This window comes from Hoplias malabaricus, chromosome 7 (genome assembly GCF_029633855.1).
Source record: "Hoplias malabaricus isolate fHopMal1 chromosome 7, fHopMal1.hap1, whole genome shotgun sequence".
NCBI lineage: Eukaryota > Metazoa > Chordata > Actinopteri > Characiformes > Erythrinidae > Hoplias > Hoplias malabaricus.
This window is the reverse complement of record NC_089806.1, coordinates 6,947,159-6,972,884: the sequence shown is the minus strand read 5'-3', so window position 1 is coordinate 6,972,884 and position 25,726 is coordinate 6,947,159. Positions and strand designations below refer to the sequence as shown.

The 25,726-nt window shown below is 44.9% G+C and overlaps 1 protein-coding gene across 1 annotated transcript in view; it reads right to left on the bottom strand.

Annotated features, from left to right (window-relative positions):
- The window catches only part of nkain2 (sodium/potassium transporting ATPase interacting 2), a 275,241-nt gene that overhangs the window by 151,090 nt on the left and 98,425 nt on the right, over window positions 1-25,726 (bottom strand). Inside the window, exon 3 of the mRNA XM_066677627.1 lies at window positions 12,127-12,207. Within this exon, the coding sequence (XP_066533724.1) occupies window positions 12,127-12,207 (81 nt within the window). The remainder of the gene's footprint in view (window positions 1-12,126; window positions 12,208-25,726) is intronic.

Sequence of the window (25,726 nt, the reverse complement as noted above, 5' to 3'; positions counted from 1 at the left end):
AACACACAACACTCCTCACAGACAGTCACCCAGGGGAAACCCACGCAGACACAGGGAGAACACATCACACTCCTCACAGACAGTCACCCGGAGCGGGAATCGAACCCACAACCTCCAGGTCCCTGGAGCTGTGTGACTGCGACACTCCCTGCTGCGCCACCGTGCCGCCCTAAGTGAAAAACAATGCTACAAAACTAAACAACTTGAGTTATAAATGAGTTTCTGTGGGAAATCCAACAGTAAATAAAAATTTAAAGGCACTTCAGCCGCAAACTGCAGTGGTTATTTTATACACTTCTCTCTTTCAAGTTGGGGTACAACCTCCATACTTCTGGCGTAGATACAAGGATGTGCAGAATGATATGAAAAATGCCCACAAACTTGGTGTGTCATCTTGAATAGGGTTATACTTTTAGTGTTTGTGGCAACTGCAGTAGTCCAACAGTTCTGAGAATCAGAAACTTATGTAGACTTAATACAGTGTCCTCATGTGAACAACAAGGTAAACAACAGAGTGAGGCAAGTAAACGTCAGTGTGAGGAGACATGCTGGTTTTAATGGATGTCCTGTTGCTGTGTCTGCACTCTGATAGGACACCCACCTCTTTAAGGTGAGGTCTTGAAAGACGGCCCAAAGCAAATCCTCTCTCCGAGGAAGACTTGAAAACAGCACGCTGCACACTGGCTGCACCGCCACAGACACGACTGGCCGACGCTCATTTCCTGGGCAACTACAAACCCGAGGCTTCCCTCCTGTCTCCATGGCCCAGTGGTGGTGATGGGTACTGATGGGAAATGATGGCCTTATTGAGCCGGCACGCCGACTGTAACTCATTTGTTCAGAGGGGCCTGAAGCTGACAGGCTCAGCCTTTTTTCCCCCCACTTCCCACTGAAATTGACTATAAATCACCTTATCATTTTTAGCCCCTTGACAGTTTATCAGAATTCCTGCGTTTTACTGTATATGAGGACTCCGAGTGTGGTGACAGAGCTTGGGCCAGCTGCATTTTTAAGCTGCCTTCATAGTAAAGGGCAAAGATAAAACCACAGCAACCGCAGCTTCACAGATCGAGTCGCAGCCTTCAGCAGCAGTATCGCTTTCCGCCGCAAAATGGAGAAATATCAATATGAAAAATAGCGTCTCCTAAGAACAAACAAACACGTTTACAAAGTTTGGAGGATGAATGCACAAGTAGTTCAATGAATAACATTTATCTCTCAAACACTGCGCCACAGAAAGGCCACCAGTCTCCGCTTTCACAGCTTCAGAGAGATGTGAGCGTCGGGGGTCTTTGTGGTCTCTGAAGTTCGGAAGTACAGAAGAGGGTAAAAGTCAGAGACATTATTTCTGTCTTTTCCAGGAGAAAAAAAAAGGTAGAAATAAGTTATTTATATCACAAGTTTCAAACTTATAAAATAATATATAGTATATTCATTCATTCCAAGGTGGGAATACACCCTGGAGGGGGCGCCAGTCCTTCACAGGGCAACACAGACACACACACATTCACTCACACACTCACACCTACGGACACTTTTGAGTCTCCAATCCACCTACCAACGTGTGTTTTTGGACTCAATACTGAGACCAGGACACAGTGAGTCAGACTTAAGACTGAGGCCCATAGAGTCAAAGTCAAGACAGAGACTTGGTTAGAGACTGGGACACATCAGTTCTGAATCAAGAGTAAGACTGAACCCCATAGAGTCTCAAGGCCGAGACTGGGACAGAATGTGTACATGTCAAGACCTAGACTGGGACACATCAAATCTGAGTCCCCATCTAGACTGGGACCAGACCACATCAAGTTTCAATCAGGACCTGAACTGAAATACATCTGCTCTGAGTCAAGACCAAGACTGGGACACATTCTGAGTCCAGGCCAGAGGTGTTCAACATGAGCGTGGAATATCCAGGTCAAAGCCTTTTGAAGGTAAAGTGTAAATGTAAATGTAAAAGTACAGTATAAAGCTTCCTAGGTGGATGTGTGAAATAAAAATAGCCCGTTAAAGGTTCTCCTGCGCTGTATGGATTTTCTCTTCTGTTGCTTGTGTCAAAAAGCTTGGAAAATCAGAAGGTATGGCCCTGTTAGGCTAAAGTCCGTCGAAAGCCTGGAATAATGGGGCACCTTGTATTTGCACTGATTACAGTAACTCTGCAGAGAACATCAACGCGACAAAAATGTAATCCATCAAACTATTTGTGCTCAAGCGGGAGGTTTAGCGCCACGGTTTCAGCACAAGAACGGAACAAATTAAGTGACCATTCATTTTTCAGACAAGCCGTAAGAGCTGAGGTTCATCAGTAAATGAGCCAGACACAGGGCTTACATAAGACTTATATAAATAAATATGGGCTGTCAAATTATTCTAATGTGTATCCACAAACGTGTTTCATCTCGGGTCAAATTTGACATGTTAAATGCAGAACATTATAAATATGCTACATTTTTTTCACACATTTTATTTGCTCCATCACATTAGTGCACTGAGGCCCAGCTACTTTATGTTGCTTTATTTTGATATGAAGACACATTTAACTACTACATTTTTATAATGAATTTCAATAAATCACATTACTGTTGTGTCATTAATCACGACTTTTCCTATTATTTATTCAGCTATGACACTAAAAAATATGATCTCTACGTTCTGTGTCTCTATGAGCAGACTAAATACACGTAATCAGAATGTGTTCATTACTTTCAATCATTCATTCATTCATTCATTGTCTGTAAAACTTATCCAATTCAGGGTCGTGGTGGGTCCAGAGCCTACCTGGAATCATTGGGCGCAAGGCGGGAATACACCCTGGAGGGGGCGCTAGTCCTTCACAGGGCAACACACAACAGTCACACATTCACACACTCCACCTACCAACCTGTGTTTTTGGACTGTGGGAGGAAACCGGAGCACCTGGAGGAAACCCACGCAGACACAGGGAGAACACACCACACTCCTCAAAGACAGTCACCCAGAGGAAACCCACGCAGACACGGGGAGAACACAACACACTCCTCACAGACAGTCACCTGGAGGAAACCCACGCAGACACAGGGAGAACACACCACACTTCTCACAGACAGTCACCCGGAGGAAAGCCACGCAGACACAGGGAGAACACACCACACTTCTCACAGACAGTCACCCGGAGGAAAGCCACGCAGACACAGGGAGAACACACCACACTTCTCACAGACAGTCACCCGGAGGAAACCCACGCAGACACAGGGAGAACACACCACACTCCTCACAGACAGTCACCCGGAGGAAACCCACGCAGACACAGGGAGAACACACCACACTCCTCACAGACAGTCACCCGGAGCGGGAATCAAACCCACAACCTCCAGGCCCCTGGAGCTGTGTGACTGTGACACCTACCTGCTGCACCACCGTTCATTACTTTCAATAAATCATTAATATCAGGTTTACGTCCTAGAGAGCAACATTATTCTGGCCCAAGTCTGGCCCACATCCCCTATTTTCACTCACCCACTTGCCACATAGAATATCCCACTACCACGAGAGCCAAATAAGCATTAGTATTAGGGCCCCATGTCTCCAGAGCCCACCTTTTGGGCACCACCATAGAGGTGCTCATTCAGGTTCCACAGGGTGTGAGGCTTTAACTTGTCTTAGGGCAAGACCTCCCTGTTCCCTCAGGTTGGAGTTTCTCTCTTCTTATTTTGAGTGACTGAGTCCTTGGGCAAGACGCCTAATACTATTCACACACTTATGATTAGAACTCAGCCACAGAGTGGATAATAATGTCAGTCAAATGCCATAAATGTAAAAGTTAATAAGCCTGCTATTAACAACATATCTCATACACAATCATATTAATGTGCCTGACCTTCCTAATATAAGCAGGACCTGCTAAAGCTTTGGGAAAATGGTCACTCTGATGCGGCAGTATCTCGGTGGAGTTGCATGGCAGGTTTTCAAGTTTTCTGAGCTCCTCTCGTCAGCACAAACAGCAGTCTATCACCAGGACTCTATTCCGCAGTACTTGGCTTTGCAGCACTCAATACTGATTAGGCACCCGAGTGTGGTCTCTGTGTGCATACAGGACTGTGCAGAAGTGAGAGACCACCGTTCACTCTTTCAGTTTGCAGTCAAACGGCCTTGTCGAGATATGTTTAATAAATATATCTATATCAGCCACTTCATTCTTTAGAAGAAGAGGTGAACTTAAGTGTTGTTTATTTAAGGTGGGGGCAGTTTTGGTCGTACTGCCATGCATTACTAGCAGTGGCAAATATTCCAGTCTACAGGAAATTCTTGTCAGAGTTGTGGCCTAAAATAGTGACAGTCTGAGGGCCTCTTGCGTGCCGCACTGTTCCATATGGTTATGGCCTGCAGTCCTCTGTGGAGTGTCCTTTCAGAAATTGGTTGTGAAGGACCTGCACTGACTTATTGCTTTTACTTTATTCACAAGCCGTGAAACACACCAGCAGTCCCTGTCCATCAGTTTTGTTCTATGGCCACAATTCGGAGAAGAATTTCCTGTATACTGGGATTTTTGCAACTGCTGGTTGACTCATGTGACCGCACGCTTCAATACACCTGCATTCTCCCTGTGTCTGCGTGGGTTTCCTCCGGGTCACTGTCTGTGAGGAGTGTGGTGTGTTCTCCCTGTGTCTGCGTAGGTTTCCTCCGGGTGACTGTCTGTGAGGAGTGTGGTGTGTTCTCCCTGTGTCAGCGTGGGTTTCCTCCAGGTGACTGTCTGTGAGGAGTGTGGTGTGTTCTCCCTGTGTCTGCGTGGGTTTCCTCCGTGTACTGTCTGTGAGGAGTGTGGTGTGTTCTCCCTGTGTCTGCGTGGGTTTCCTCCGGGTGACTGTCTGTGAGGAGTGTGGTGTGTTCTCCCTGTGTCTGCGTAGGTTTCCTCCGGGTGACTGTCTGTGAGGAGTGTGGTGTGTTCTCCCTGTGTCAGCGTGGGTTTCCTCCAGGTGACTGTCTGTGAGGAGTGTGGTGTGTTCTCCCTGTGTCTGCGTGGGTTTCCTCCGGGTGACTGTCAGTGAGGAGTGTGGTGTGTTCTCCCTGTGTCTGCGTGGGTTTCCTCCGGGTGACTGTCTGTGAGGAGTTGGTGTGTTCTCTCTGTGTCTGCGTGGGTTTCCTCCGGGTGACTGTCTGTGAGGAGTGTGGTGTGTTCTCCCTGTGTCAGCGTGGGTTTCCTCCAGGTGACTGTCTGTGAGGAGTGTGGTGTGTTCTCCCTGTGTCTGCGTGGGTTTCCTCCGGGTGACTGTCAGTGAGGAGTGTGGTGTGTTCTCCCTGTGTCTGCGTGGGTTTCCTCCGGGTGACTGTCTGTGAGGAGTTGGTGTGTTCTCTCTGTGTCTGCGTGGGTTTCCTCCGGGTGCTCCGGTTTCCTCCCACATTCCAAAAACACACGTTGGTAGGTGGATCGGTGACTCAAAAGTGTCCGTAGGTGTGAGTGAGTGTGTATCAGTGTGAGTCTGTGTTGCCCTGTGAAGGACTGGCACCCCCTCCAGGGTGTATTCCTGCCTTGCGCCCAATGATTCCAGGTAGGCTCTGGACCCACCGCGACCCTGAACTGGATAAGCGTTTACAGACAACGAATGAATGAATGAATGAATGAATGAATGAATGAATGAATGATTTTGAGGTTTCCCTAAATGTAATACATTCTCTCAAACCTGTTCTGACCATAAACATCTCCTGAAAAAGAACTGAACCCCTGCTATTGTCTGTTTCTATTACTGACAAAATCCCCATCTTCCGAATACTGCCCAAGACTGAACAAATGAAAATACTAATGAGTGAGAGAGTCGAAAATATAGATTTAGGACAGTTTATAAAGAACTGCTACAAACTCAAATAACACCAGACAACATTAGCTCTCAGTCATATCTCTGGTCCAGTGCCCAGTTAACTGCTGCCTTTCATCTTTACAGCAATTATTTTGTTATTTCTTACGTACTCATATTATTACCATTTTTTCTTTTATCTGTGTTTCTTTCTTTATATTTTATTACATTTACTAATTTTTCAATTTTCTACGCAGGTCTCAGAACCTAAATGTAGCGTCACTGTGCTGTTCTTCAACCCTGCAGATGGTCAATACACTGTGTTTTGGAGCTGGGCACATGCAGGGAGTAGCTCCTCTTCCTGCCAAGCTGACAGTATTTGCCTGGAAGAAGCTGCTGTGTTATTTACTCTACCTCTCCAGGCTTCTTCTCCCCTGCCTTCTTCTGTGGTTTCCGCCCTGCGCCTCCGACCCTCCTCCAAATGTGTGGCCGTCCAGCCCCATGGAGAGTCAGCACATGGCCAGGTACTGAGTAAACACGAAGGATATACGAAGAGGAGATGGGGTCCAGTGCTGACTGTTTGAGTGTGGCGTAATCGGGCAAGCCATGGATGGAGGCCACCGTGCCTGTAGTGAAGGAGACGGCCCGTATTACCTTCCTCTCCGAGTGCAAATTAGATTGACCCGGGATGGCAAACACCTTGGAAGGCAAACAACACGAATTGGTTTTTTCCTAAGGAGCGAAATTGTATTTGTGTCAATCAATTCTGTCACTCTTTCTGCTGTCTGCCTTTGGCACAACAAGGCGCTACGGCGCCCTCAACACCGGAGGGCCGGGACGTGCCTCGACTTGCACCGAGAGTCTCCATCGCCTAATGAGAAAGAGAGAGCGAGGCGCTTGTCCTTTATTTATCTTCATTTGTTTACGTGTGTGATCTAAATCTAATTGTGTTCGCCTCTGCGGGTCTCGACAGATTCTTCCCTGGTTAAACCTATTACACCCATATTAATAAATTATGAGCTGCCAGGAAATAAATCATGCTAACAAATATGCTATTACTTCACTGGCTAATTAAAGAAGGGGAAGTATCTTCCAGATGTGAAAACTCATGAGCAGTGAAAAAGGTGTCGAGAAGTTGGTTTTGGGGGCATTGTTCTTAGGACATAAAAGGCTAGTACCTAAGAAATGTGGTCTTTTTGAGACCCTAATTCTACTGTAAATAGAGGTCTTTCTAAAATTGTTGCCCATGAATTTCTATTGCAATTAGTGGTGTCACACACACACACACACACACACACACACACACACAAACCCTAACTGCATGAGTTCATGTAATTAATCACAATCACAGTTAGTCTCGGTTTATTTTAGTTGATGAAATCTGACCCTAAAGTGGAGATGTTCCTGTTCAAAATCAGAGCAGTTAGTTACAGATGTAAGAGTTGGGGAGGCTAATAAGTGAACTAGTGGTGTCAGTCCATTACAAAATGTAATAACGTTAATCACAATGACATTCTGTGATTAATCATATGTTAAAATGCTATGATGATATTTTTAAAACATTCATTCATTCATTATCTGTAACCCTTATCCAGTTCAGGGTCGCGGTGGGTCCAGAGCCTACCTGGAATCATTGGGCGCAAGGCAGGAATACACCCTGGAGGGCAACACACACACTCACACATTCACTCACACACTCACAACTACAGACACTTTTGAGTCGCCAATCCACCTACCAACGTGTGTTTTTGGACTGTGGGAGGAAACTGGAGCACCCGGAGGAAACCCACGCAGACACAGGGAGAACACACCACACTCCTCACAGACAGTCACCCGGAGGAAACCCACGCAGACACAGGGAGAACACACCACACTCCTCACAGACAGTCACCCAGAGGAAACCCACGCAGACACAGGGAGAACACACCACACTCCTCACAGACAGTCACCCAGAGGAAACCCACGCAGACACAGGGAGAACACACCACACTCCTCACAGACAGTCACCCGGAGGAAACCCACGCAGACACAGGGAGAACACACCACACTCCTCACAGACAGTCACCCGGAGCGGGAATCGAACCCACAACCTCCAGGTCCCTGGAGCTGTGTGACTGCGACACCTACCTGCTGCACCACCGTGCCGCCCTTATTTTTAAAACAAATGAAACAAACTGGTTGGAGGAAACTTCATACTTCATTGTAACTAATTGTAGTTTAGTTTTTAACTGATATTTGAATTAGAATCTCTTAATCTGGTGAGTAAATGTTTCAGAGAGACATTAAACACAACGGTAAAAATAGTTTCCAGGTTAATCATATGTTACTATATTAACATACAGCACTAGTTTGAATACATCTGGTCTAGAGAGTCGCCAAGCTCTGACAGGAGCTGCGACAGTCCATTTACGACAAAAACAAACCTGAATGTGTCATGCGTTCGGCCACCTCGGTTCAGCTTGACCAATACACATTTAACACTCAGGGTTTCCGATATATTCCACTAAGGAATTACACACACAAGGAGTGTTAGAGGCTGTAGAGGCTGTGTTCACTCATTCTTATTATCACCAGAACATGTCATCTGCGCAAGAGAGTCCCGAGTTTTGCAGACGAGTCAGTGATTATTGAAAGCGGGAGCAGGATGTGCCGAAGCAAAGTCATCGCAATGTGACGTTCCGTTCTCCGGTTTGCAGAGGGCTAAGGACGCTAGGGGTTGACTTTTCTATTCTCGGTGGAGAGTGAGTGACAGGATCACTTGGGGGATGAGAAGGAAGCCGTGGGGCTTCTCTAACGGCAGCCATACAGAGCTGTGGAGGAGCTGGAGCGACACAGGCTCATGCTCTTGTTTTCATCTGTCTTCTGAGCTGTGGCATTGACAGCGTGGCTGGCTCTCTGGAGAACCAGCTTCAAAGGGGCCGCCACCAGTGGCCATCCAACAGGCCTGTAGATGATGACCAGCACAAACCTCAGGGACACAACCACCTCCACTCAGCCTCGGTTCTAGAAAAGAGCGCGTCCACAAGTGTTAGATAAGAACATGCGTTACTGCCAAGGGACTGTTCATCAGGTTTCAGGGTGGTGTTTGCTGGAACTGGATTGGAGCGCTTGCTGTTTTCTATCTATCATTATGAATGAATGAATGATAGTTAGACTTTTACAGTGCTTTGTTTACGTAGATAGCAGGCATTTTAGAATAACCCTGTCACCCCCAACCATCTGAGTCTGTCCAATCACAGCACTTGAGAGCGCAAAGACGAGGTTAAACACAGCAAAACAGACACAAGCCTGGAGAAATAAGAGCACAGAGTAAAAACGGAGAAAACGAGAACGGAGATAAAAGAGAACAGAGCCAAAACAGCTACAATCCAGAGCTTCACTGCTGTGTGAGCTCAGGTCAGGGTCAACAGAGGAACAGGCGCTGAACCTGGCCGTTCTGAACAGGACTATTTAGACAGGGCTGGTCACAGACGTTTCATTAAGACCCAGGACTGTGTTCACTTGTGGAAAAGGAGAATACGTTCCCTGTCCATGTGAAAGCTTCACTGGCTGGAGGTTAGGATTCTAAATGGGCCAAGGAGCAAATCTCTGATTCAACAGATACCACTTTAGAAACCTGTGGGCAGATGGATCTCTCTCTCTCTTTTTATCCGTCTGTAACCTGAACTTGAACTGCTGTCAGATTCTCTCATGCCGTTTGCCTTTCTCTTTACTAATAAAGCACTAAAAACGGAAGCCGGCAGCCGGGGGCTTGGGAGGCTATCTCACAAGGCAGATCGGGGAGCTTGAAAAGGCAATCCGTAAGTCAGACGTTTCTGACATTGCAGCGCTGGAAAGCAGAGGCTGATAGAAAGTGAAGGCTCCATCTGTTGTGTGAGATGCTTGATAAGATTGTACAGTAGTGACAGATCAGCAAGGTGATCCAGATTGACTAGGCAAACAACAGGCTGATTTAATGATCAGGTAATCAATCTCCAGTGCAGATCTGTGGCTGAGGCCAAAAACATATACAACCCTTTTGCTGCTTCAATGAGGCCATTTTTCTTCATTAAGAATACAGTCCAGAGCCCAGCACAGGCCAGCAGCAGCAGCTCTGCATGATCATTCACTGCTGACAATTACCCCCTCGCTCCGTCGTCCTCCTGCACTGTACGATCAACAGAAGCTCGCTGGATGTCTACACGTGTCTCACCACAGCTTTACACCAGGTCCATATTCAGGCAGGGATTTAGATACGAATGATTATACACACACACACACACAGCAGCTGCTCTGCCTGTATCAAAATGTAATATGTACATTTGTAATCACATATTCACATGTCCAGCCAATTTAGTATCTGTGGATAATTTCACCCAGTCACCAAATCACTCAGTCACACACAACACCTGTGGACAAATTCACTCAGTCACCAAGTCACTCAGTCACGCACAAACACCTGTGGATAATTTCACTCAGTCACCCTGTCACTCAGCCACACACAACATCTGTGGACAATTTCATCCAGTCACTCAGTCACACATAAACACCTGTGGACAATTTCACTCAGTCACCCAATAACTCTCTCACACACAACACCTGTGGACAATTTCACCCAGTCACCCAGTCACTCTCTCACACACAACACCTGTGGATAATTTCACCCAGTCACACACAACACCTGTGGACAATTTAACCCAGTCACCCAATCACTCTCTCACACACAACACCTGTGGGCAATTTCACCCAGTCACCCAGTCACTCAGTCACACACAAACACCTGTGGGCAGTTTCACAGTCATCCACTCACTCACTCAATCACTCATTCACACACACACCCCTGTGGACAGTTTCAAACACTCACTCAGTCACTCACACAAACACAAGCCTGTGGATCATTTCACTCACTCACTCATTCACCCACACACACCCCTATGAACAGTTTCAAACATTCACTCAGTCACTCACACAAACACAAGCCTGTGGATAATTTCCCTCACTCACTCACTCACTCACTCACTCACTTACTCACTTACTCACTCACTTACTCACTCACTCACTCACTCACTCACTCACTCACTCAGTGAGTAAACAGAATGTCATCAGGTGCTGCATGTCTTCCCTATTTCACACGCCATGCTCAACACATCTGACTTCTGACCCAGTGACAGGGGCAGCAGCTCTGATCTGGCCGGCAGTAATGAATATGGGTGGAGTTAGAGGACTTGGCTCAACAGGCTGTTATTTGCCTTAATGATAAGCATTAATCGGAACGCAGACATCAAAATACGACCCAGAAGTGTCTCACTTGCTCAAGAAGAACCCTCACTATTTCAAAATGATAATGTAATACACGCAGAGTGCTTGACGGATCTGATAATCAACTTACACGGCTGGTTTGCCATTTAATTGAATATAATATTTGACACTTTGACATTTTAATTACATCTTTGCTCATTTTTTTTCTACTTACATGAGCAGATGAGGGATTAGGGGATAATTTACGCTTTGAAATCAGAGGGAGACGTGGGGAGTAGCGAAGGAGAAGAAAATGCAGTTTGTTTTGCGCTTACGTCTCTGCGCGAGTATTACAGGAGCGGGTTAATCTAACAATAGAGGAGGACGCAGGAGCTAACAATAGCCCACCACTCAGTGCCGGGGTGCAGCCTCCATCAACAGATAGAATTTCACTCTCAGAGATGACCTTGACCAAGAGCATCACTTTCAACATCTTCACCTTAATGCTTCAAATACAGTCCACAACTCAAGACACTCAAGTAAATGGCAACACATCCTCCATCATCACCATCTAGAGACTGGGCCCTGAAACTAACAGCACATTTTGCAGGTTTCCAAAGCGCTGCTCTGCATACATTTTGCCCAGGTTTTCATTGCTCAGGACCCTCACAGAACAGACATGATTGAGTGGTGGATTATTCTCAGCACTGCAGGGACACTGACATGGTGGATCAGACACAGCAGTTGCTGTTGGAGTTCATAAACCATAAACACACACTGTGCGGTGACAGATGAGCTACTGTCTCTGACTCTACATCTACAAGGTGGACCAACGAGGGAGGAGTGTCTCACAGAGTGGACAGAGAGTGGACACAGGGTTTAAAAACTCCAGCAGCACTGCTGTGTCTGATCCACTCTACACCAGCACAACACACACTAACACACCACCACCACGTCAGTGTCACTGCAGCGCTGAGAATGATCCACCACCACATCACACCTGCTCTGTGGGGGGTCCTGAGTATGGAACAGGGTGAAAGAGGGCATACAATGCAGAGAACGGACAGTGAGTGCAGAGACAAGGAGGTCTGTCTTGTGACCCAAAATGAAGGGGAATAAAAAAATAAATATCATCAATTACCTTGGAAAGGTCACCCACTTCCAGGTAGAAGCAGATGATGAAGATGTTCCAGGTGACCCACAGCACCAGCCAGACGGCGTACTAGAGCAGAGAAACACAAACCGGATTAAAATCAAGAGCAGGACACCAGCAGCCAGAGCAACCTACTTTTGCGTATGCGTGATTAATTGCTGGGCGAAAAGCATAAGTGGGCTGCTTTCTCTGTAATTAATTATTTGATAATGTGTGCCTTAAACCCTCCTTCACAGGTCTGAGTCGTGCCAGGAGACGGCTGCCGTTCGTTTTTATTTTTTACCACCAAAGTGAAGAGGCTGTGTAGGAGGGTGTGAGGGCGGCTCTCGCCTTGGCGCGCGAACTGGCGCTTCTCGGAAAAAAAACAAAAAAAACAATGAGTCAAATATCCATGAGAAATCATCAGCGCGGAGAGAGCAGAGCGTGTAAAGCAGAGCTACTACTGTCCTTGACACACAAATCCCCAGGAATGAAAAATAGTCTATGAATCTATTACGGGATTAGTGTGCGTGTCAGGGACCGCCGACTGTCAGAAACCTTTCGGTCTTTCAGCTCTAAACTGTAAGCTCTAAGATGTATTCACATTGGAGTGGTCCTCGGAAGAATCATAGCCAAGCTGATGTGACAAATGAGGCTAAGAGATGAGGAGATGGAAATGGGAAATCAATGTGTGTTACCTTTGAGGACCTGAGCCAGAACCTGCAATCAGCTAACGTGAACGCAGTTAACCGCCTCGGCCAAACGGTTACATACACCGGCTCATTTAGTGCTTCTTCATACACGATGGGTAACAAAGTAACAGTACGTATTATTTTACCTTAAAATAACATCTTCAGAACCATTGTGATGTTCCACTGAGCTGTAATAGGGAGAACAGAACCGCTGTCTTTGCTACTCCGCGCTCAGTACTGCAGAAACTGCACTATGTATCTTCGGTTAGGAAACCACCCCCACCTCACCACTGATTTCAGTATTTTAGTGCTGTAAAAATGAATTACACTAGGGGGACCTTCTCAATCACAAGCCCAAATCTTACCAAGTGTTCCATGTACTTTTCTCTATGCCAGAACATTGTGGTGAAGATTTGATGGCAGCAGTTGGGTTAGGTACTTTTGGAGAGTAAACTCTCAATAAAGTTGCATTTGCTTCCAAGCAAGACTCCAGGGTAAATTCGCCCAGTGTATACCCTGCTTTAGGCTCATGTGCATCTGCTCTAGAGTTCTCCATTTTGTCCCTTGCATTTCAACAGAAATGACTCAAGCAATGTCTCAAACACCCTTGTTATGAATGGATGCCTGAATTCACTCATTTGAACATTAGAAGATGTGCTACAAGCCCTGGTTGGACTGAGTTGTGTTCTGCTTCCATTTCTCTTTTTAGTTTTGGTCTGTCTTGTCTCTTGTAGCTTCTGTCATAGTCCCCTTTTAGCTTCTTCGCTTTGTTTCTCTTTATTAGGGTTCTTGAACCAGTTCTTTTCCTGTTATCTGAACCTTGACTCTTTTATTAAAAACTGGCCACGTTTCACCCAGTTTAGACAGCAACCAAGGATACTGTCATTAGTTGAGGGGGTTCTGTCCTGCTTAATTCAGCGCCAGAGCCAGACATAAATGGAAAGAGTCTGGGCAGAGTCATGGTTTATCCACTGTTTACAGTAGGTTTAGATCAGATTGGGATATGATACGTGTACAAAAGACTATTAATTTACATGTTCTCATGCTTCAAGTTTAGTATGCATGTAGTTAAGTTTTGTATGTAGTTATTTTTTTCCGCCACTAGGTGGCTACCCAAATGCACCAATGTATAACTAACAAATGTATGCTAAAAACGTGGTTCAGAGAGGCATGAAACGGTCTTCATTTGGTCGTTCTCGTTGGTAGTGTGCGTCCATTGAACGTGAGTGACATTATTTTTGCTTTATCTTTTGTTGTTAAAGACCGAGGTTGTATAGGACCGAGATATATATATTTTCACTGGGTTTTGTCGAGTGTTTAAAGTAATTTGGGGAAAGTAGCTGCTAGCTACTAGCTTTACCTAATTGATATATGTAAACCTGTATGTGACGCAGTACGTTATGATTTGGTCTTAGCCTCGTGACAAGCATTTAATGATGTTTATTTATTATAGACATTTTATGTTGTATTTGTAATAAGGAGATTTGTAGATCAGTATTTCTAATTGTATTTGTTTATTTTCTCTGTATAGAATACCACACTCACTTCTATTTACATGTGGAGACCTGTACCTGATTAATATTAATGGACAAGTCAAATTAAAGAGAATTTCAAGATAAATCCTGGACCTGAATAATATCTCCATTATCTCAACTCACCTGAACATATATAATTGTTGTCCTGACCCGACCCCTGAAGTGATTGTTAATATATATACAAACCAGTTACAGTCATTAATACAAATTTGGTCCTTCAAGCTGGATACAAACAACCACTTCAGTCAATATGTCCAGGCCACATGAGAGAGATATCAGAGACGTAGACCGACCAAAGAGATCAAGGCATATACCATCCTACCTCCAGGACTATGAAGTCAGTTACAACCCAAGGTGCCTCGTTTCTGACGAACAGCAGGTATCTTCATCTGAAGTGATCAGATATCTCCACAGCATGAGAGATGAAAATGATCAGTTACGCAGAGATGTCCAGCGTCTTACAGACATGATCCAAAAATCTCCTAGACAGGCCTCACAACATCATTTACCGTCCAAACGGGGAGATGAGAATACATCCAATGCACCAGCACATACAAGTAAGCCGACGCCATCTAGTGGTCATAAAGGCCCACGTCTGCTGGTAAGTGCTCCACCTGTGTGTAGTGATGCCCTTCCATCTCCACAATGCCACTGTGATTCTGTGGAAGACCTCGCTTGCCGCTTGCAGGAAGCAGGATTAATCACTAAAGATGAAATTTCGCCAGCAACATCTAGAAGCTCATCTCCCTGCTCCCAAGCCAAAATGCTAGATTTAGACATTGATTACTGTCCAGAGAAGGATCCGTCACGTCACAAGGACTGTAAGACACGTAGTAAAGCTTGTGTTAATTCACGTGATAGTCATTACGTCAAGTATCGTCCCAAAATTGATGACGAACACAATCGCTATGATAAGCCCTATCACTGTGATGACAGATATTACCGCTCTTACAGCATCTCTACACCTAATCCAAGTCATCCATATTATGGTGATGATTTTAGTCTGACTAAGCCCTATCGAATAAATAGTCCAAGAGCTCTCCGTGATGGCTGCTACTATGGGCATGAGAAAGGATACTCTTCTGATTACAGATTTCATCCTGATGACTCTTATTCATCTCATTATGGATATGACAGAGATAGATATAAAGGAGGCAGATATTCATCTGACCAACAATATTATTACTCACACTGTGATCCGTCCTATGGTAAAACCCCAGCTCTAGATTCCTATCGTGGTCCCAAACCAACTATCCCTGACTTTACATCCGAGGATCCACGAGAATTTGCTAGATTGAAACTAGCTCTGGACAACTTACTTCCGTATGATGCTTCAGAGAGCTTTAAGTTTCAAATACTCATGGACCATCTCAAGTGTGAAGAGGCATTACTTATAGCTGACTCATACACTAACAGTCCACTCCCATTTACTGACACTATAAGGGCACTCACAGAGATGTATGGTCAACCGCAGCAACTGGCATTGAAGAGGATTTCAAATCTGATGGATGGACCTAATATCCGAACTGGGGATATTAAAGCCTTTAAGTCATTCGCCCTTCAAGTTCGCGCATTAGTGGGGATGCTGCAACAACTTGGAAGCCAAGGATGGACAGAATTGAGGTGTGGCTCACATGTATCTCGCCTATTAGTCAAGTTGCCACATGATCTAAGAGCAAACTTTTACAGATTTGTGAATCCCATCACCACTCCAGTTCCAACCCTGCTTCATCTGGCGGATTGGCTTGAGTATGAGATACGAGTTCAAGTTAGCGGTGACCAGCAAAACAGTACCTTTGTTAGAGAGAGACAAGCTCTGTTTAAGAGTCGTCGTCCCGACTATAAGTCACAAAGATCTACTGCTGTTCTACTCGGTAGTGAATCCTGTCATTCAAAGGTAAAAGGGGATAAGGAGCCAACTGTGAAAGAAGTCATCCAATACAAGCCAAAGAAATACTGTCCTTTCTGTAATACTGAGCAACATTATTTGAATCAGTGCCGCAATTTCAAGCTCTTGTCAGTAGACCAGAAGACAGAGTGGATTAAATCAAACAGTCGATGTTGGCGATGTGGCCGAGAACATCAGGCAGCCAAGTGCAACCTCAAAGCCAAGTGCAAACAGTGCGAGAGGAAGCATTTGGATATCCTGCATGAGGTCAATATCGGCCAAAATCCTACAGCGATTGGGAAACCCCAAGCACCTGAGCCAAGCACATGCCTTACTAGTTCTGTGTCAGAGACTCTGTACATTGATCGTCCAGCTTCAGAGCGGCCCAAATGTACTTGAGACCTATGCAATATTGGATGATGGGTCAGAGCGCACAATACTGCTACATGATGCTACAGTTCATCTTGGTCTTCAAGGGAAACCTGAAGATCTCACACTCTGCACAGTGCGTCAAGAACTCTGTACCATCAGTGGAGCCACTGTTTCCTTCTCAGTTGCTCCCGTATCACAACCTAACAAGTCATATCAAATCAACAAAGCCTTTACAGCTAAAGAATTGAATCTAGCATGTCATACATACCCAGTCGAAGCTCTGCAGGAAAAGTACCGCCATCTCAGAGACATTCCACTGCCAGCCATTAAAAGGGCCCAACCATTACTGCTTATTGGGTCAGATTACCCACATTTAGTGACTCCAGTGGAACCAGTACGTCTTGGTCCACCCGGTGGACCTGCAGCTGTTCACACTAGACTAGGATGGACTTTACAAGGCCCTACAAGTCTATTACGCCACCAGCTGTCCACACAGCAGTGTCTCTTCACTACCTGCCGGTCCCCAGAAGCTGAGCTCCTAAGTCATGTGGAAAGGTTGTGGCAGCTAGATACGCTGCCTTACAGGAGTGAGCGGTTGATCACTAGATCGAGACAGGATGCCGAGGCAGTCCGCATATTAGAGGAAAAGACCACCAGAGTAATGGTGAATGGTGTGAACAGGTATAGAACTCCATTGTTATGGAAACAGAACCTTCCCCCTCTCCATGCATCTGAAGAAGCAGTTCTGTCGCAGCTGCGTGGGATGGAGAGAAGGCTAGTTAGAGACCCAGAGAAAGCTGCTATCTATTCCAAAGAAATCCACAAGCTTATTGACGCTGGTTACGTCCAAGCCATATCATCATCCAGAGCCAAAGAGAGCAATTATTCCTGGTTCATTCCACATCACCTTGTTCAACACAATGGGAAGTACCGAATAGTCTTTAATTGCTCCTTTAATTTCAATGGGCAGAGTCTCAATGATCACCTCCTTCCTGGACCCACGCTAGGAGCCAGCCTTTTGGGAGTCCTACTTAGGTTCCGAGAATACCCTGTAGCCATCAGCAGCGACGTGAGGGGAATGTTTCATCAGGTCCGCCTGCTGGATGAGGACAAACCCTTCCTTCGCTTTCTGTGGCGAGATGTTAATGTAGACCAGGATCCTACCATCTACGAGTGGCAAGTGCTTCCATTCGGCACAACATGCAGTCCATGTTGTGCTACCTTTGCACTACAGACTCATGTCCAGAGGCACACTGCTCAAGAAGAGGATGCTCGCTTGTCAGTAGAACGTTGCTTCTACGTTGATAATTGTTTGCAGAGCCTCCATTCAGAAGATCAAGCCAAGCAGCTGGTGAGTCGATTGCAGACATTATTCCTTGAAGGTGGATTTGAGCTCAGAGAATGGGCCACCAATGTCCCTGCTGTCATTGAAAATCTGCCCAAAAGCTCGAGGTCAGAGAGCAGCACACTCTGGTTCACACAACAGAAGGTTGATCCTCAAGAGTGCACACTCGGACTATTATGGCAGTGTAAGTCAGACACAATTCGTTATAAGCAGCACCACAGTGAATGCCTCAAACTGACTATGCGCAACATCTACCGCCTTCTTGCTCAACAATATGATCCTCTGGGATATATTATTCCATACACAACCAGAGCCAAGATCATTGTACAGCGACTCTGGGACAAGAAGAGAGGTTGGGATGATCCCAATCTCCCTGAAGATCTGATTCAAGCTTGGAAATCTTGGGAAGAAGAACTTCCTCAATTGTCCCAGATCACATTGCCCAGGTGCTATACTGACCACAACACATACTGTAGTACCACCACTCAAACTATTCATGTGTTCTGTGACGCTTCTGAACGCGCTTACGGATCTGTGGCGTATTTGCGCACTGACGGTGGTAACGGACAAGTTCAAGTGGCATTCTTAGCGGCCAGATCCAGAGTTGCGCCAAGGAAGCAACTATCCATTCCTAGACTAGAGTTGTGTGGCGCTTTAACCGGAGCACAGTTAGCTTCAGTGTTGCTCAAAGAACTCACCATCCAGATCCGAGAGGTAGTATATTGGACAGATTCTACTACAGTACTTAATTGGATCCAATCCGAATCTTGCAGATTTAAAGTGTTTGTAGGCACAAGAGTCTCAGAGATACAAGAGTTATCAGACACCAGAGCTTGGCACTACGTTGACTCAGCCTCTAACCCAGCAGACGATATCACGAGAGGGAAGACACTATCTCAGCTCAGTGGAGTGAGTCGCTGGAGCAATGGACCTTCTTTTCTGCTGCATTCATCTGACCATTGGCCTGAGACACCATCTGCCCAAGTCACAGAAGAAACAGAGGAGCTAAGGAGTACCGTCTTTTGTGGCTTGACAACTAGTGCAACAGATCCAGCTATTCCTGAAGTACAGCAGTTTAATACCTTCAAAGAGCTACTAGAAGTTACTATGCGAGCGCGACAAGGGGCTCCCTGTGACACCTCTCCCACTGCTGATGACTATCACAACACTGAGTTGGCACTCCTCAGACATGCACAGATTGAGAGCTTCCCTGAAGAGGTGACATTACTCAAAGCCGGTAAGGCGCTCCCATCGACCAGTAGATTGATTACGCTAACCCCTGAATATGATCAGACGTCAGGTTTAATCCGGGTTGGAGGTAGGCTCCGCAGATGCGACAGATTAAGTCCAGCTGTGCTGCATCCCATTCTCCTTTCCTCCTCTCACCCAGTCTCCAAGTTACTGATTCAGCATTATGACAATCAGCTGCACCATCCTGGAGCAGAGCGTGTTTTTGCAGAGCTGCGCAGAAAATACTGGCTATTAAGAGGCAGAGAGGCAGTCAAGAATCACCAGCGTAACTGTATTGATTGCAGAAAATGGAGAGGCAGCCCACAAGTCCCAAGAATGGCAGATTTACCTCCGTCCAGTTTACGTCTTTTCCGACCCGCTTTCTATTCAACAGGAGTTGACTGTTTTGGCCCTATGTTTGTAAAGATAGGAAGACGCACTGAAAAGAGATGGGGCATTTTATATAAGTGCCTTACAACTAGAGCTATCCATCTTGATCTGTTACCAAACATGGATACAGACTCCTTTCTTATGTCACTCAGACGTTTCATAGCTCGCAGAGGAAAACCCTATGAGATCCTCTCAGACCAGGGCACTAATTTCAAAGGAGGAAGCAGGGAGCTACAAGAAGCCTTTAATGCAATTGAACCTGCAGTTAAAACCCAACTTGCTTCTCAACAGATTCACTTTCGGTTTAATCCCCCCAATGCTCCCCATTTTGGTGGGTCATGGGAGCGAGAGGTGAGATCTGTTAAGAATGCCCTCCGCACCACTTTAGGAGCTCAGACAGTGCCAGAAGAGGTATTAAGGACAGTCCTTATCGAAGTAGAGGGAATACTCAACTCTAGGCCTCTGGGATACATTTCTTCTGACCTTGCTGACCCAGACCCAGTCACACCCAACTGCTTGTTGATGGGGCGGCCAGACTCCTCCCTTCCACAAGTGGTCTATCCCGATTCTGAGCTGTTAAGTCAAAAAAGGTGGCGTCATTCTCAAGTATTAGCGGATCACTTCTGGAAGCACTACATCCACTATTTTCTACCCAGCTTACAGATCCGACAGAAATGGCAGACTGAGAAAGATAATATCGCTGTAGGCACTGTAGTGCTCATTGTTGATCATCAAGCACCAAGAGCCCTCTGGCAAGTAGGAACAGTGAAGAGCGTCATACCTGGATCAGATGGACGTGTGAGAACAGCTGTGGTTCAAGTAAAGAACCAGACCTACACACGCCCAGTTGTTCGGCTCATCAAACTGTCAGCCTTACCTCAAGATAATACAGTCAACTAGTGGTCAAATTTGTCCACCAAATTTGGGGGCGGCTGTACAAAAGACTATTAATTTACATGTTCTCATGCTTCAAGTTTAGTATGCATGTAGTTAACCCCCTGGAGTCTGAGGGGTTTTCAGACACCCTGGTGTAGTCTGACATGCCTTGATTGTTTTACAAATTGTACGCATCTGAGAAAAAATCATTTCAAAGTGTTACACATGCATTTTTCAGAACTATCTCTGCAACAACAGTGTTGAATCAGTAAGAGTGTCATACATCTACATTTTGATTAAATTTACTCTAAACTTAGACTTTCCAAAAACCTATTTTCAGAAGTGCTGATATACTGTGAAAAAACACATTCTAAACATTTCTCACCGGGACCTTTGAGGTCAAAACTTTGTGAACACGGGTCTTGGCAACACACTGCTGATTCTACTTTTCATAAATTGTATGTAATTTTATACTTAGGACATAACAAATGTGAGGTGACACTCTGTTTTTCTCAGTCACTGGCTCCTACGTTGCATATGTATGAAGATAGGTGCGAAAACCGAGGTGCGAGGTCCCCACCCCACTGCCTAATGAATGGCCCATTAGCTGTCACTGCCACAGCTGTCAAAAGAGAAGAGACCAGAGGCAGAGTTTATCACAGTTTATTTCAAAAAAAGAGAACTAAACAAGCAATAAAAACAAAAAAATAAATAACTGGCATGAATTAAAATAAATGGAAAATGTGTTCACATGTAAACATAGTGATAATATACTAAAGATAGTCATACTGTATATCCTTGTGTGTGTATATATATTTGAGTCAGTTCAACAAAAGATGCCAGTCTCTAAAACAGTTTCTGTCTGGCTGCATGCAAAGGTAGACATCACACTGTTCACATTTCCATGGGGTTTTTGCATACCACACAGCTGTTCAACAAGCTCTTCCATGAATGCCTTGTGGGTCAGGCTGTCCTGTTGCATAAGTTGTTGTGGAGAATGTAGGCATTGGTAGCAGCAATGTCCAAGAAGTGAAGAAACAGTTTTCTGTACCACTTCAAAGTTTTGTGCTGAGTTGTGTAATGCAAAATGCTAAACTTGCAGAGCAGATGTGGAAGGACCATGTGTTTACACGTTGGTGGTTGCAGACTTGGTTGACGCCGTCGTCTTTGCTTGGAGGTGGAGTATTTTCCACATTTCTGAAAGAAAAATAATAAGAAATGTGAGCTTCTGAGCAGTTACAAAGATTAGCTATTCATGCCAACAGTCACTACAACTAATAATTACTTGTATTTCAAATACAGTACTTGTATATGACCTATGTATAGCAGTACATAGCATAACAAGCTACATAGGATGACACTATTACATTCACACAGGCCATTTACACATGACATTACCACACTAGGCTAAACATTTACAGCCATAAGCCACACTTATGGTACTGGAGCCTCGCATGCTAATGTTAGCACTCTCAGCATGCACTCAGATTAGCAACAGGCTACACTTGAATGTCCCGTTTACACAACAGCAGGTTTTTTTTACATTCATTTATGCTTTCATATACAAAGGAATACTTATTTAATTTATTCTTTATTTTAATTTATCCGGAATTCGCGGAGTGTACACAGTAAGCGCGAAGCGTGGGTTTGTTTCATTTGAAAAGAAATATTTCACTTACCCTTCACAAAAACCCTCCTTCGGATCAATCCGCATCTCAAAATAAATCTTTCTTCGTCACTGTCCTCCCCGCTTTCGTCAGATGAGCTGAAATCCTCTTCATTTTCCAGAACAAAGCTCTCCTCCGCAGTGGCTCCAGCTCCCGTGAGTGCGACATGACGAAGCTCCACGTAAACAATTCCGCGACATGTGCTCTGTGTTTGGGCGTTTTCATGCAAATTATCAGCCAATGATCCTCCACTAGCAGCTGCCGAATTACCATAGTGTTAACATATGAATGGCAGAACGCGTCTATGGGCGGAACAAAAAAGCTTGTGCCTCAAAAATGTGCCGGTTGTTGTTTACGCTTCTCTCACAAGAATATAAATATATATATCGTTTCATCCTATATATAGTTGGAAAGTAGACCCTTCAAGGTTTCCGAGGTATGTTGTATTTTTTTTTTAGGATAAAATCTCGCAGAGTTATATACGTGTTTATGTGGAATTTCAATTTTATCCCGCCGACCTCAAAGGGTTAAGTTTTGTATGTAGTTATTTTTTTCCGCCACTAGGTGGCTACCCAAATGCACCAATGTATAACTAACAAATGTATGCTAAAAACGTGGTTCAGAGAGGCATGAAACGGTCTTCATTTGGTCGTTCTCGTTGGTAGTGTGCGTCCATTGAACGTGAGTGACATTATTTTTGCTTTATCTTTTGTTGTTAAAGACCGAGGTTGTATAGGACCGAGATATATATATTTTCACTGGGTTTTGTCGAGTGTTTAAAGTAATTTGGGGAAAGTAGCTGCTAGCTACTAGCTTTACCTAATTGATATATGTAAACCTGTATGTGACGCAGTACGTTATGATTTGGTCTTAGCCTCGTGACAAGCATTTAATGATGTTTATTTATTATAGACATTTTATGTTGTATTTGTAATAAGGAGATTTGTAGATCAGTATTTCTAATTGTATTTGTTTATTTTCTCTGTATAGAATACCACACTCACTTCTATTTACATGTGGAGACCTGTACCTGATTAATATTAATGGACAAGTCAAATTAAAGAGAATTTCAAGATAAATCCTGGACCTGAATAATATCTCCATTATCTCAACTCACCTGAACATATATAATTGTTGTCCTGACCCGACCCCTGAAGTGATTGTTAATATATATACAAACCAGTTACAGTCATTAATACAATACGTGTTGATAGTTTTTAATCTATGTGCTGAGCTCATAAACAGTGGTGCAAAGTAATCAACAGGCTTCATGTTGTGCTGAACCCAGCCCCAGAAACACACACAAACAGAGCATATTTCTGTTTTATGTAATGCTCTTTCTGGAGCTTCTTTATCTTGACACTGACCCACTGACAACATCACGGTTCACTCTGAAGTACCTACTAGGAACTAGGAACCACATTTTCTGGTTTGTGAACCAATTTATGTTGGTGTAAAAATGCAGAAGGGTTTTGCAGAAGATGCATAGTTGTGCATCTTTCTGTTTAATGAAGAGCTTTTGGCTCTGTGTGTGTGTGTGTGTGTGTGTGTGTGTGTGTGTGTGTGTTTGGCTGTTTTTGTTTGGTTTTTCTTTCTTCCCTGCCTTTGTTTTTACTGTTTTAGCTCAGTTCTCTCATTTCTTTTCATTTTTGCTTGGTTCTCTTGTCTCTCTACTCCCATGTCCATTTTGAATGGTTTAAGCTTAGTTTGGCACTCTGACAGAAATTGGGGTGATGTGGGGGTGGGGGGGCAGTCCAGCACAGTGGCTGGAGATACTCAGATGAGGGGGTGGGGCAAGTCTAAAGACTGAAATTTGCCTGCAGATTTTGCTTTGAGTTCAACTGTAAGCTTTGAGTTCACGAATTTCGCGTCCCCCTGATTGATGCAGTTTTCAAACAGGAAATATTATACAACGGACACAAATCACAACACAAATGAGAGTCAGCTTGATATGGAATCAGTCGGGAGGCAGGATTAGATGGTAATTATCTTTTTCTTCTTTCTTACTTGTTAGTAGGTGTGATACAGTGGCGGATGCTGGTCTTTCAAGGAAGGGAAGCTCAATTTCAGTCTACATCATATAATGTGTCGGTTTATTTATACGTAAATTCTACCCTCCGTTCCTTTTTAAGAAAATGATCTGTGACCCTGTCGTACCAACAAGGCGTCTTTTCCAGGGACTCCGGTTCAACTCAGGACAGAATGAAAATTTAATGCTCCCACGGATCTTTACACCAAAGGATCGCTGATTCGCTCATTTCGCTGTCAATCAAAAAGGGATTCAGCCTCAGACAGATCATCCAATCACCATGCAGAAGCTGAGCATCCAGGCCAGCCGAGGCCCGCCCACTGCCTCATAGACCCCCAGGATGCTGAGCGTCAGATGGGCGGGACAAAGCCCAGCATTTATCCAATGACTCGTCTCGTTTCGCTGCACTTCGCTGCTTCGCTATTGAACTCTGTGGACGCTCAGCGTCCTCACTGTTTAAAGAACTGTGAATCTGTGGGAATGATTGAGAGGAAAGCCGCGTCTTTACCAGTGATAACAAGCTGATTCTGAACAAAAGTTGTAGTGCATATTTATTCAATGACATGTACACACAACAGTATATATTTGACCACTTATTTTTTGACATTTTAGGGGAAGCTGAGCTTCTCTTGCAGTCTTAGAGTAATCGCCTCTGGTGTGATATCACCTTAGCTGGTTTGTGAGCAAGCTATTCGAACTTAAGAAAGATTCAAATTCAGTAGCTTTTGTCCAAAATACAAACATATATAGAAGTGTAAGCTGTTTTATAATAGTATTTAGACATTATACACAATGTGATATATGCCAGTATTTAGAACTCTTGATGCTATGCTAGCGCTGATCCTCTGTAAAACTGCCGAACCAAAATGGGGGACTCTTTACACCACTGATTCGTATCCCTGACCTTAGCCACGCCCATTACACGAGGTGGCTTGAAATGCAAAACCACTGTGACTGGGCCTTTAGGCAGCTCTTATTTCTTACTTAGAATAAGTCATTTGACCTGGCACCCTCAAACCTCTGCATATTCCGAGAATGTAAATCAGCTCCAGCTGAGAGAGAGGATATCTGTGGGCTTTGTAGCCCAATAACAGGTCTGACTAAGCTGGGAGTTTATAGAGACTGGCCTTTACTGGGGGCTCCAGCACGTAAATGCGATCTCAGGTGGAGGGCGGCTCTTGTTCTTTTACAGATCACGCTGACCGTCTACTTTATGGAGGCTGCTGAGTGCCCGAGGCTGTGTCAGGGGTCAATGCGCCATCCTTCTCTCCCAACTAGAGCGAGCCTGACGTACTGTAGACATGGCTTTTCTTTAATAGTCTCCCACATATCTCCAGGTGGGAGGAGAGCTAGGCAGAGTCAATGACAGGGTCAATTAGGGCCCATAATCCAGCATGATATCTCACTCTGCCACAGTCAGGAGCTCTGGAGCTCTGGAGGCAGACTCTGTCACGAACACTGCCTTCACTTTGGCCTTTCTTGAAGCCCCATCAGTGTCTGGGTTCGTTAGAGTGTCCAGACTGATAGAGGGGGTGCAGTTTGCTCCCTCCACAAGTTTGAGAAGTTGCCAGGACATGAGATAGAG